This window comes from Alosa sapidissima, chromosome 14, assembly GCF_018492685.1.
Source record: "Alosa sapidissima isolate fAloSap1 chromosome 14, fAloSap1.pri, whole genome shotgun sequence".
Lineage (NCBI taxonomy): Eukaryota > Metazoa > Chordata > Actinopteri > Clupeiformes > Clupeidae > Alosa > Alosa sapidissima.
In genome coordinates, this window is record NC_055970.1 from 29,972,125 (window position 1) to 29,984,624 (window position 12,500).

Sequence of the window (12,500 nt, forward strand, 5' to 3'; positions counted from 1 at the left end):
AGACAGACAGACCGACCGATGGTCTGAGAGCTCACCTCAAGGCGGAGGTACTCGCTCTGCTCGCGGGACTGCAGGCTGAGGAGGGCGCTGGTGTGCTTGCGTGTGCGCACCATCAGCTGCACTTGGGTACGCCGCGCCACCAGCGGAGAAGCCAGCTGGTAGTGGATGTGACTCCGCCCGTCAAAAGAATACTCCGGAACATCTGTCCATCCCAAAGACACGCACACGTTAATGAGGATCACACTGATCTGCTTTGGCACTCTATTACTCTATTTGGTACGGCGTGGACACCCAATCAAGATGTTTGATTAATGAAGTCGGAGTCCATTATTTCAGCAACTCTCTCTTCGGCACATGTCCACAGAGGTTAATGTGGAAGTTAATTCAAGACTGAAGTTGATGTGCACATGCATATTTATGAAAAGATGTTTTTATATTTAAACTGTTCTTAAAAGAGGCCATTTGGAAACCTTGGCTATTGATACAGACATAGAGATGTAATCTGAAGACATGAGAGAGTCTGTCGGAGGCCTCCAGCCACCCCCCCCCAAAGGTCCAACACACACACACACACACACACACACACACCCCTCCCACGTCCATGGAGCCTCTTCAGTATAAACCCAATGCAATAATAGCCATTATTATGGAGGCTCAGATAATGGTGGAGTGACACTCTAGACGCTGAATGAGAGTGACTAAATTTCCTCTGTTCTCTCAGAGTGTCCCATTAGTGGCACTTAAGCTCCTCTCCTGATAACAGTCTCCGTGCCTCCATTCCCGCCAGGACCCCCGCCAAAGTGACGGAGGGTGAAGAGGAGGGGAGAGGAGAGGAGAGGAGGGGAGGAGAGGAGGGGAGAGGAGAGGAGAGGAGAGGAGAGGAGGAAGAGGAGAGGAGAGGAGAGGAGAGGAGAGGGGAGGGGAGGGGAGAGGAGAGGAGGGGAGGGGAGGGGAGAGGAGAGGAGAGAAGTACAGAGAAGAGAAGAGAAGAGAAGAGAAGAGAAGAGAAGGGAGAGGAGAGGAGAGGCTGGCTCTGGCGATCCCCTCCCACACTCATCAAATCAAAGACACTCACACCTTCGCTCGGCAGCCTCCTCCTCACTCACTCTCAGGCGTTTCTGCCCCCCAGTCATATTGATCCTCTGATTTCCATATACATTTCATTTAAGCATCGGTGTGTGTTTCCTCCCTCCTGGGCTAGCGTAGCCTTAGTGCTTTTAATTTCCTTTCATCATTTCTGCTTCCTTAGACACTCTGACACACTCTCACATGCATTCATCGTCATGGGTCCTTGCATGGATCAATCAGTGCCTGAGGGGTGTCGTGTTAATAACTCTGGATCACCTCAGAGTGTGTTTGTAAACAAACATGTTGTTTCATGTTGTTTGTAAACAAACATATTGTATCGGAATCCCCTGTTTGTGTGTGTGCGTATGTGTAAGAGTGTATGTGTGCATATCTGTGTGAGTGTGTGTGTGTGTGCGATTGGCGTACCCTGCTCACACTGGTGTCCGGTGTAGCCGGGCAAGCATTGGCAGCTGAAGGATCCCCACTCGCCGTGGCAACGTCCGTCGCAGACCACAGGAGGGATAGCCCATGTTCACACAGCTGCTGTCGGTCATCATACACCCCGGACTGCTTCCGGATGATTCTGCCGGCGAACCTAGGTCATAAAACTGAGAGAGGGAGACCAAAGAGGACGAGGGTGTGGAGAAAGGAAGAGAAGAAGAGTCGGGGGGTATGGAAGGAGATACAAGAGAGATGGAAGCCATGAAAGGGAAGACGAGCAGAGATGTAAAGCACATACAGGAAGGTCCAATTGTGTGACATGCCACAGAGGGGAAAAGATGCAGAACCATAGAGATGAAAGGCGAGAGAGACAGAGAGACAGTGCCAGTGTCAGATATGCAGAGAGCAGAGAGCAGAGAGCAGGGTGGAGTTGAGGGAGCAGAGAGAAGAACAGACACAAAAGAAGAGAGAGAACAGGAGGAGCGGTGATTAGAAGCGGTCCAAGGATGCACACCCTTGTGGGAGAAAGAAGGTGAACACAAAGGCTTCAGAGTGGCCCCGCGTCTCTTCTCTCCAAGTTCACCTTTCATGCGGCCAGTCGGTCGGCATGTAAACGACTCCCTTTCTTGCAAGGCCGAGCCAATCGCCAATTACCTCGAGCAGACGGGCGGCCGCGCCTCTGAAAGGACGAGAAAACCTTGAGGTCTCACGCTCTTGTCCGCAGCCGCGTGTCTGTAGTGTTCGCGGTTAACGCGTCCCCTGCACTCTTTTATGGCCGCTTTCCATTTCATCTGAACGGGCTCCTCGTTAAACAGGCAGCGCTGAGCCAATGGGCAGCATGGGAGAGATTGTGCTTGACCCCTGCTGGCACGAGCAGCAGCCCCGCCTGACCCCCCTTGCGATAGAGGCCACTGTTGATTTATGCAGTCCTGACACACACACAGGCTGGGCAGGCCACCCAATTGATTCTTCTATCAACAGGTGTGGCATCCATTTACACTCCTCCCTCCATTTCTTTCTCTCTTTTCCCTGCTCCACAGTTCTCTCTCCCTCTTTTCCTCTCTCTCTCTCTCTCTCCCTATCGCTCTACTCATTTTTCCGTGGCTGTGTGTGGCTCTGTGCATTTGTGTGTTTGGGTGGTGGAACAGTCAAGTATAAACTCCTTAGCCAAGGCTTCCTTATCGGCTTATAAGCAGCAAAGGGATGCTGTTTTCACTCGGAGATAAGCGGAAGAAAGACAACTGGGGCGGGCAGTGGAGGGACAAAAAAAAAAACAGGCAAGAGAGGAGAGAAGAGAGGGAGAAAACAGAGAGAGAGAGAGAGAGAGAGAGAGAGAGAGAGAGAGAGAGAGAGAGAGAGAGAGAGAGAGAGAGAGAGAGAGAGAAAAGCAAGAGACAGAGAGAGCAAAAATGAATCTGACAGCGTGAGTGGGTGGAGGCGATTCAGAATAGAAACTCAATTAAAGTCTCCAAATGCACCCCCTCCCTCTCTCCCTCCCTCTCCCTCCCTCCACACCAGGGCTGGACTGTGGTGGTGCTGCATTCACGCCTGACAGGCGTTAGTGGAGGACAACATGCCCCCAATCCAAGCACAGACACCTCCCCTGGACGTATGGCCCACCTGGCAGCCCCTGAATGTTGCATGCCACTACAGTAATTCAGCACCCTGCAGGGTTTTGTGCTTTAGCATCAATCTACACTAATGGCCCATGTCAGGGACATCGTAGGTGGGGGGTGAGGGGTATTTAAACGCGGCGACACCGACAGTGGATCTCCCTCGGCCTGACTTCCTCGCGGCGGCGGCAGCAGCTTTTAGTTGGAGGAGCTAGGAGCTGCTAATGGAGCTGGGGGTCCTTGCACATCTCTCCAGTCAAATCTCCTCACGGGACTCGCCCGAGCAGAGGCAAGCGCATTTTAAGTCTCACAGCTTAGCGGCGGAGGCTGTGTCAAATCGAACGTGTTAAATCGAACATGCCTTTTTTTTGCTCCTCCACAGAGAGTGCGTTAGATGAGAAACGGTATGGCTGTTCTTTTCTCTGCTCCAAAAACCATATGGCAACGAGTGCTTTATTATGAAAGCAAGCGTGAAAATAGAGTTTCTGTACAGGATACAGGCCTCTGAGCACAAATCCCTCATGATGCTCTTCTTGTTGGAGAAAAAGGAAATTCAGACCTTGAAAGTGAATAACTACCATCTATTTTTTAAAGATGCAGGGATGTTGAAAAATGACAGGGTGCTTTGCCGGATTTTAAAATAAAAACTGGAACAAGGAACAAGTGACCAGGCATGGGAAAACGTTGTTTTTAAAATGTTTTAAATTAAAATGGTCTAAAGCATGAATTGCTTTTTTTTGATAAGACAAATTTGAACATGAAATTGAACTGTTATATTCAATTTACTATCAATATCTCATTGCTCCTACAAATAATACATTTAAATGTTAAAACAGCTTGCCATGCATGCACACACAATGGTAAGCTCTGCTTTCAAGTATACCCAGTGTAGGCGGTTTGCCATAAGGTATGTTAAAACCGCTTGCCATAGAACATGGACAACTGCATTTGCAAGCAAGCTAATCTAACAGGGACTCCTTTCCAGGGACTACTTTCCAGTTAATTCAGTGTGTTCCCAAATGCTTCAAGAAATGTCATGTCTTAACCCATAACAAGCAAAAGTTTTGAACATATCAGGCTACATGTCGGTGTTGAAGTGTTTAGATTCCCAGCGCTAGTCTAGTCATTTTAACAGCAACTATGGCTATGCGCTAACACCAGTCAGCTGAGTTTAATTAGCGATGGTTTCCTTTGACAGCTCAGTGACATCAGTATGTAACCTACATATTTATGTTTTTGCCAGCTAACTTTTAACATGATCTTCATATTCATTCTGATGCTATATGGGCCTCATGTACATGAACGATTAATATCATGGTAAGGTATTAGGCTGCTGTTAGGCTGCTGTTGATGTTGTTTCATAGCCTTTTGCTTGTGTGTAGTTAGGCCCACTGCTATATTTTGACAGGAGCTCGCGATATTGCTTTAAAGTAAGCTACTTGGGCTCACGCAAGCTGTCAAACACTGTCCACTCGCCTATGTGGTGCACCCCTCTGGTTTATACATCCACTTATGTTAGCTAACTGTACCTGGATGTGTTGCTATCAGAGCAAGACGTTAGAGATGGCGCATGACATGCAGTGATGCCTCGTATAAAATACATAAATAAAAAAGCGCTATTGAAGCACCGAAATGAGGCACCGAAATCCCCGTTGTTATTCGATGCAGTTACTACCGTTTGTGTCGGCACCGGTGCCATATTAGAACCGTATTTCGGTGCCCAACCCTAGGAAGTAAACCAGCAATTGGGCGTGACTATTAGTGCTCTTTTGTTCTGTCGGTCAATCAGCTGTATGCTAGAAGTAACCTCATGGCTACTTACTGAACCCGCATGCTGTTTGTTTACAATTGGAATATGGAGATGGACAAAGCACAGAGGATTGCAGATGAGCTAAATCTGATGATGAAGGCGGCTGCATTACATTGGAGAACATCCCTAATCTAGAGCTGACCTTAGCCGAAGATAATTACAACGAGGAAGAATCTCTCGGTCTGGCAGCAGAGGAGCTAGATGGTAAGATATCAGATGCTATTTCCACAGTTACATTTGATGGGGATAAAGTTTGTGTTAATTTATCCATTGCTACTAGCTAACGTAGGCCTACTGTCGTTAGCTATTGGCACCATAGGCTACTAGCCAAAACCCATTACAGATAGTTTCGGTGGGCAATTAATTTGAATAATGCGAGAATGAGAATGTTTTGACTGATGGCAGGGTGCCTTGCATCGTGTGTGCATTCAAATTAACAGGGTTTGCAAACGTGATCTCATGTTTGTTTAGTTCGCGTTTTAGACTATTTTATCCATTGCTAAACCTGCTAAATCCATTGCCAACCTGGTGCCTTGCACTGGGTGTTAATTCAAAATAACATGGTTTGCAAACGTGATCTCATGTTTGTTTTAGACTACTTTATCCATTGCTACTAGCTGGTTCTGTAACCCATTACACATAGAGTTTCGATGGGTCATTAGCATCATATGATGCACTGCAGGCTGACAGATCAGTGACCATGACAGGGGGGAGGGTTGATCTTAATGTCATGTTAATGAGGACCATTGTGTTCCCCTCCCATGGATTGAGGGAGAAAGTAGCAAATTGAAAAGCCTGATTTCTCAGCTTGTAGCTTTGAGATGTGTATACTTTAAAATGGCTACAACTTATTCAAATATTATCAGATCTCCATGAGTGAGACATCATTGGATAGCTTTGAAACTACACTTTCAGAATCTGTGAATAACTCAAAATGTCTCTGGGGAGACATGTGCCTGGTTTTCCCATGCCTGGTCACCAATGTGTAATTTTCTTTCATTCAGAAGGACATCTGTTGCCATGCCTACTGTACCTCTATAGCCTTTGGTATGGCATGTATTGTCCTTTCACACAACACAAGTGTCCTTGCTGTGCCTAAGCAATACATCTTGCATTATATCCACCAGAGGATTTGTTCCATTTAACTCCAAAAGAAGTGAAAGAGAACTCAAATAAGGCTATCACACAGTAAAAGCAGTCGCCTGGTTATATCCCTGACCAGATAAAAAATAAGAAATGGTGTCATTGCCTTTGATTCGTCTTGTATGCAAAAAGCCTTTTGAGAAGTGTGTGTGTGTGTGGGTGTGGGTGTGTGTGTGTGTGTGTGCAGGCTGCAGCGTACCTTACTGTCCACCACCAGGTTGCGGATGCAGCCGGTGAAGTGCTTGTGCTGGAGCTGTGGGTACACGAAGGGCACATTCTCGTTCACTCCGCCCAGCTGTAACACCTGGCTCATGTTCAAGTGCCTGAGAGACGGAGAGAAGAGACACTGCAGTCATTCATCGTTTTTTGACCTTAGCCTCTCATTCCTCCACCTTGATCTGTTCATTCATCTTTTAATGTGTCACCTCTTCATCTATCACACCTTTCCTGTTCTCTCTCCACTCTCAACATCTATTCATTAGCACGGAGTGGCCACACGTGATCCAATGACGGATCACTCTTTGGAAGAAATATCGACTAAAGCATGTGTATTCCTTTGTCTAGGCACGTTCAGGAAGAATGAATATCAATGAAGTGATACAAATAAATTGAGAATAGACTATTAATAATTCTTGCTGTATCATTGAATAGGTCAATTACCCTTTGCTGGTGACCTAACAAAGGAAATGACTGTAGAGACCACCAATCGATAGCAGGATCAATACACGGTGACACTGACAGAGATATGTGACCACAGAGGTGAGAAGGCCAGGACGCAGAGTGGCTCATCTTCAAACTCATAGGGTAACTAACAAAGCATTAAATCAGTGTCACGCTCGGTTAGCAGACACCAGAGGGAAGGCACTGGTACTTAAGAGCAGCCTCTGGAGGATACCGGCAGAGGAGAGGGAGAGAGAGAGAGAGACAGAGAGAGAGAGAGAGAGAAGAGGAGAGAGAGAGAGAGAGAAAAGAGGAGAGAGAGAGAGAGTCTTACCTGTCCATGTTGGGGGTGACCCCGCTGACCTCGCACGGGGTGTGGTCCTGAGAGGTCAGCCAGCTCCCCACGCCCTCCATCTCCCTGACGGCGGCCGAGGAGCAGCGGTCCAGGGTGAAGCGCACCTCCTAGTGGTGGGGTGGGGTGGGGGGGAGGGAAGAGGTAGGGGGTTAGCGTTGGAAAACGGGTCGATACTCGGCAGAGCCGCGCCGAGGGCAAGCCACAGTGCTCCGCTGGCGCAGTGCTAATAAAGATTAAGACCATGGTGCGCGTGAACAGCCCCAATTTTTCAGCTCAGACGTTTTCCCGATACTCAGCTCCTCTCCTCGCATCCCCTCACCTCAGCCAGCTTTCATGACACATTACGCATTGGATATTATACACAACGGCTGGAGGAAAGAGAAACGTAGAAGGGAACAGAAACATTCAAACGCAAATAAAGCACCTTTGCCAGTCAGAGCTTTCCCATGTCTAGCGACAGCAGTCTATTCACATCCACTTAGTGATATGACACAGCACTGACATGAGTGGGGGACTGAGGGGGGGGGGGGGGGGGGGGGGTAAAGTAGGTGGATGGGGCTAAGTTTTTTGTGATAAAAAGAGATCAGTCATTTGAACAATTTCACAGTGACCCCCGAGGCAATTTCTCGAAATGCTGGGGTGAACAAAGGCACCGGTGCACTTTCTGTCACGAGGCAGGCGGTGGGCGGTGGACTGACGGGGAGTGTAATGTATTCCTCATTCCCTGACAGGTCCTCTTCCCGTCTCTAAACTGCCGAGGAAAGCTGCCGCTGACAGAGACCAAAGGCGTCAGCTACTTAAAGTGCAGCGCCGGGCTTCTGATGTGTTTTCGGCAAACTTTAGCACTTCTGATTCCACAAAAACCTGCAGATAGCTGGCACAGTCGGAGAGTCGGAGAGTCAAAGGGCGAAAGGGGAGAGGGTATGTGTTGGCACAGACACAGGGGAGAGGGTGCGTGTTGGCGCAGACATGGGGAGGAGCTGGAGGGGTGTTTCGCGGGTCGGTGGGCGCATGGCTTGGCAGGGGGCCAGGTGCGCCCCAGACACCCACCTTACTGTTGCTCCGCACGTCCAGCCTGTGCCACCGTCTGTCCGCCACGTTCACGTTGCCTGGCAACTGCAGGACCAGTGTGCCTGAGCCGTGGTTTATCTTCAGAGTGGGTGTGCCATCAATTAGCTCTGTAGGGAAAGGGGGTGGGAGGGAGCCAGAGAGGGAGGGGGGGGAGAGCGAGCGAGAGAGAGAGAGAGAGAGAGAGAGAGAGAGAAAGAGAGAGAGAGAGAATGAAATAGTAGGGAGGGGGAGAAATCAGAGAAAGACGGAAGTTTAAAGATAATTACTTCAGTGGACAGAAACACAGAAACTGAAAAATGTGGATATGGAAATGTAATTAATTTACAGCACGATGATCTTCACAGCATCTGACACCCCCAAACATTCTGGACTCCACTTTTAAAAGAAACATCATTACAGGCAGCTTGATCGTTGATCGCAGACTCGCACAAACCTCTGCCCAAGAGAGGCAGAGAGCAGACATCTGGAGGAGATTATACCCACCCAACTTTCCACAGCAAACTCTTCCTCTTAGCCAGGAGAAAAGAAACGCAGCGCTTAAAATGCTCTCGTTTTTTGTCTGGCTTAGTCAAATGGCAAATGAGAAATTAATGAAGCAGAGGAGATCCCGGAGGCTTCCTGGAGGAGTACCCGTGTAAAGCACCCACTGATGCTCCACTAATCGCTTCAGCACCAGCGTCGACTCCCAGCTACTGATCCAGATGCAGAGAGGTCACCTGGAGGAGTCATGGGGGTACACGGCTATACAATCTGATCAACCCAATCAAACCTTCCTCAAGCAATCTCTCTCTTTTTGATGAGGAAGAGTGTGTGCGTAAGTGTGTGTGAAAAAACAAAAAAACAAATGACCATTTTAAAATGTTTCAAAATGTGCAGAGAGTTTAAAACGGGGTGTCTGAACTCATACATGTAAACACTGGTCTTTCTTACCAGCGCTGTGGAGCACTTGGAGGGTGCACACCTCTGCTTAAACAAAATAGCATCATCTCAGAAGTGAACCTGAAACTTGTCGAGACACCCGCACGTGTTCTGCCTTGAGCTATACTTAGTAAAAACCTACCTAGTAAAAACTGGCAGCTTTAGCGCATCCCTGCACACAGACAAACAAACAGACAGAAAGACAGGCACACTGCCCTAAAAACGGACGTCCTTAGCAGAGGTAATGACACCAAAAAGGAGCAGATGGCTGTTGTAATATTCTTCAGTGTAGCAAGATGCCTGTTTCACAGCGCTCTCTACTCTAGAGGTTGGCACCTGCACTTGTGCTCCTCTCTAACACCCTGGCCTGCTGATACCCAGCTCTCTCTCCACCCACTCATGTCCTCTCTCTGCTCTCATCAAGAGTCTGCTCTACTAACTGCATATCTCTCCTCTCCTCTCCTCTCTCTTCTCCTCTCTCCTCTCCTCTCCTCTCGTCAGTCCCTCTATTTACCCCCAGCTCAGAGTTTCCTCTTTTGCCATCACACTCTTCTTGTCTTACTTACTGCTTCTTCTATGGCATGTCTCTCTCTCTCTCTCTCTCTCTCTCTCTCTCTCTCACAGCTTTACTGAGCGCTCCTCAACCATCGTCTGCAGTCTTCCCTCTTGTCTCTCTGTCCACTGCCCCCCTCATCCCCCCACCACACACACACACACACACACACACCTCCATCTGTTCCACTTTTGTTTCTCTCGCTTCTTGTCTGTTTCCTCCTACTCCTCTCCCTCTATCTACATTTGACAGACAAATCTCAAGCAGAGCGGAGCCTTGTAGGTGGGGGACGGACAGACAGACAAACAAGACAGACAGACAGACAAGACAGACAGACAGACAGAGCTCTTTTCAGAAGGAAACAACCAGGGGAGCCCTTGACTCAACCTTTTGTACCTGCGGCTGTCCCGGCCTCAATCTGGCCTGTTGGAGTTAAGTGCATCCTTCGCACTGAGCCTATCGCACTGACGCAACATTAGTGGGGATGACAGCGCCCACAGGGAGCAGCAGGAGAGAGGTGAGGCGGGAGCTGGGGTGAGTGACAGGCGAGACCAAGAGAGGCGAGGATGCTGCTCACCGCAGTTGGATAAGAAACTGTGGACAAGCAGGAGGCTGCATAAAGCCCTATGGAACGTTTTTGAGTGTGTGTGTGTGTGCGTTTGTGTGAGTGAGTGAGTATGCGGCGCGGGAGTATGCGTACACCTGCAACTTTGATATGAGAGTGCGCATCTGTGTGTGCTATGCAGGAACAGATGTGAACCAGAGATTGCGTGAACTCAACATATTGCTAAGACGATGCACAAAAGGCCCGAGATGAAACATAACCCGAGAGGGAGGCAACCATTAAAGGAGAGGGAGATGAAAACAGGAAGTTTTATGACAAACATCTATCATTTCCCACAAATCTCCAGTGTCCTTAGGTAAAAGGACCATGCACAGTGCATCTACAATCACAGATTTGGATGATTCCTGTGTGTGTGTGTTTGTGACAGGTGGGCGAATGTTGCTGAGCTCAGGTTCCCAAAGACTCCTAATCTCAAAAGTTGAAGGCCTCCTGGTGCAGGCTGGGCTCTGCAGCACAGCACAGCCCATTGCTTATTTATCCTGGGCTGCCCTCTACATCACTGACAATTAATCCCTAAATCAGGAAATGGGGCGCTGGGATTTGGGGGGGGGGGCGTCTGACCTCATCAGCACCTCCTCCTCTGACTCCGGCGCTCAGCCAAATGAGAAATGACCACGTCCCGGCAGGCCCAGAGGGAAGGCCACGCGGCTAGGCAGCATATGGACTGAATAAATAGCATTACGGATCACTCACTATATACAAATCAGGTCCCCACTCTAGAGGACTGCAGACAGACAGAGTGTATCTCTCTCTCTGTGGATGAGAGTGTGTGTGGTGTGTGTGTGTGTGTGTGTGAGAGAGAGAGAGAGAGAGAGAGTTTAATATAAATGGGCTGTCAGGCATTTTTTGTCCCCTCCTTGAGCGTGCAGGAAATGGGGGGATGCGGGAAGTTGAAAGTGATATTTGAGCCCCTCTGCAGTGCGCAGCATCTGGGAGGTTCCACTGTGGAGCAGGTTTGGGCAAATTGGCCGTAATGTGCATGTCACACTGCTGGTGTAACAGGATCTCTCACCCCACTTTCATCTGCCAGAAACGCCATCCCCACACATGTCTGAGTGGGTCTATGTGCGTGTGTGTGTGTGTGTGTGTCTGTGTGTGTGTGTGTGTGTGTGTGTGTGTGTGAGTGAGTGAGCGAGTGCACAGGAACTATCTTCTCCCCAAGGATGACATACATCTCATTAAAAAAAAAATGGTATAAATGAACACAATCATCATGCCAGCGTTTTACAAATTAACAAGGAACAATGTTTCAGGGAGTGTGACCTAATTTCCATGTCTCCATGTCGCATGAAAACAATCAAACAAAACAATCAAACAAGATGAGGGCAGCAAGTAATTATACTCAGCGACAGTAAACACTTCAGTATTGGACTCTGAGCCTAGGAGAGAGGAGGCAGGAGAAAGAGAGAGAGAGAGAAACACACACAACCTAGTTACTAGATTTGAAGTCATTTGCATTCTGACAGCATTCGGCAGGGAACTGGGTACGGTGCAGCCGCACAGATCGGAGTGTTGCTAAGGCACCGGGCGGGCGGGCGGGCGGGCGGGCGGGCGGGGGGGGGGGGGGGGGGGGGGGGGGGAGTTCTGCCGACTGCCTGCCTGGCATAAGCAGCGCCAGAGGAGCGGCTGGGCTAATGGAGCTGCCGGCGCCCGCGGTGCCCACTTCGGCCGCCCATAATCACCCAAACCCTCATTCATCCGGCTAATTTGCCCAACTGATTGCTGGAGCCGAGTCTCTCAGCGCGGACTGTGAGCAAAGGGAGAGGACAGCGGGTTTAGGGGGAGAGGTGAGTGGGATGAGGAACGAGACACCTGCGGAGGGATGGACGCCGCTGTGTCCTCTCCAGTGGAGAGCGGGGGATGTGGGAGGGGGGGGGTGAACATGCCCCGTGGTGCACATAGGGCATCAGAAAGCGGCCGCTCTGGAGTCCAGCAAGACAAGCGACGGCGCCAACGCGTGCCACATGCACAGAGTGCCAGTGATTAAAGACTGGCTGTGGTGTGTGTGTGCACTGTGTCCATCAGCAGCCCATCTGGGCCCAACCAGGGCAGGGGAAATCTGAGGAGACAAGTCGGGCTGGCCAATCAAAGGGTGGAAAAAAATATGAGTCAACCCATTAACTCCTAAACCTGTAGCCATATTCATCTGACTTAGCCTGCATCCCCCTAAGTGCACTTATTCATGGCCATGGACATGGACAAACCTCTTCACAGACCTTGATTAAACTACCCTCAGCTATATA

General features: G+C 49.3%; 1 protein-coding gene across 1 annotated transcript in view; it reads right to left on the bottom strand.

The window, feature by feature from the left end:
• The window catches only part of si:ch211-186j3.6 (neural-cadherin), a 163,405-nt gene that overhangs the window by 29,913 nt on the left and 120,992 nt on the right, over positions 1–12,500 (bottom strand). Inside the window, 6 exon segments of the mRNA XM_042062681.1 lie at positions 36–202; positions 1,495–1,570; positions 1,572–1,676; positions 6,275–6,398; positions 7,070–7,197; positions 8,141–8,268. Of these exon segments, the coding sequence (XP_041918615.1) occupies positions 36–202; positions 1,495–1,570; positions 1,572–1,676; positions 6,275–6,398; positions 7,070–7,197; positions 8,141–8,268 (728 nt within the window).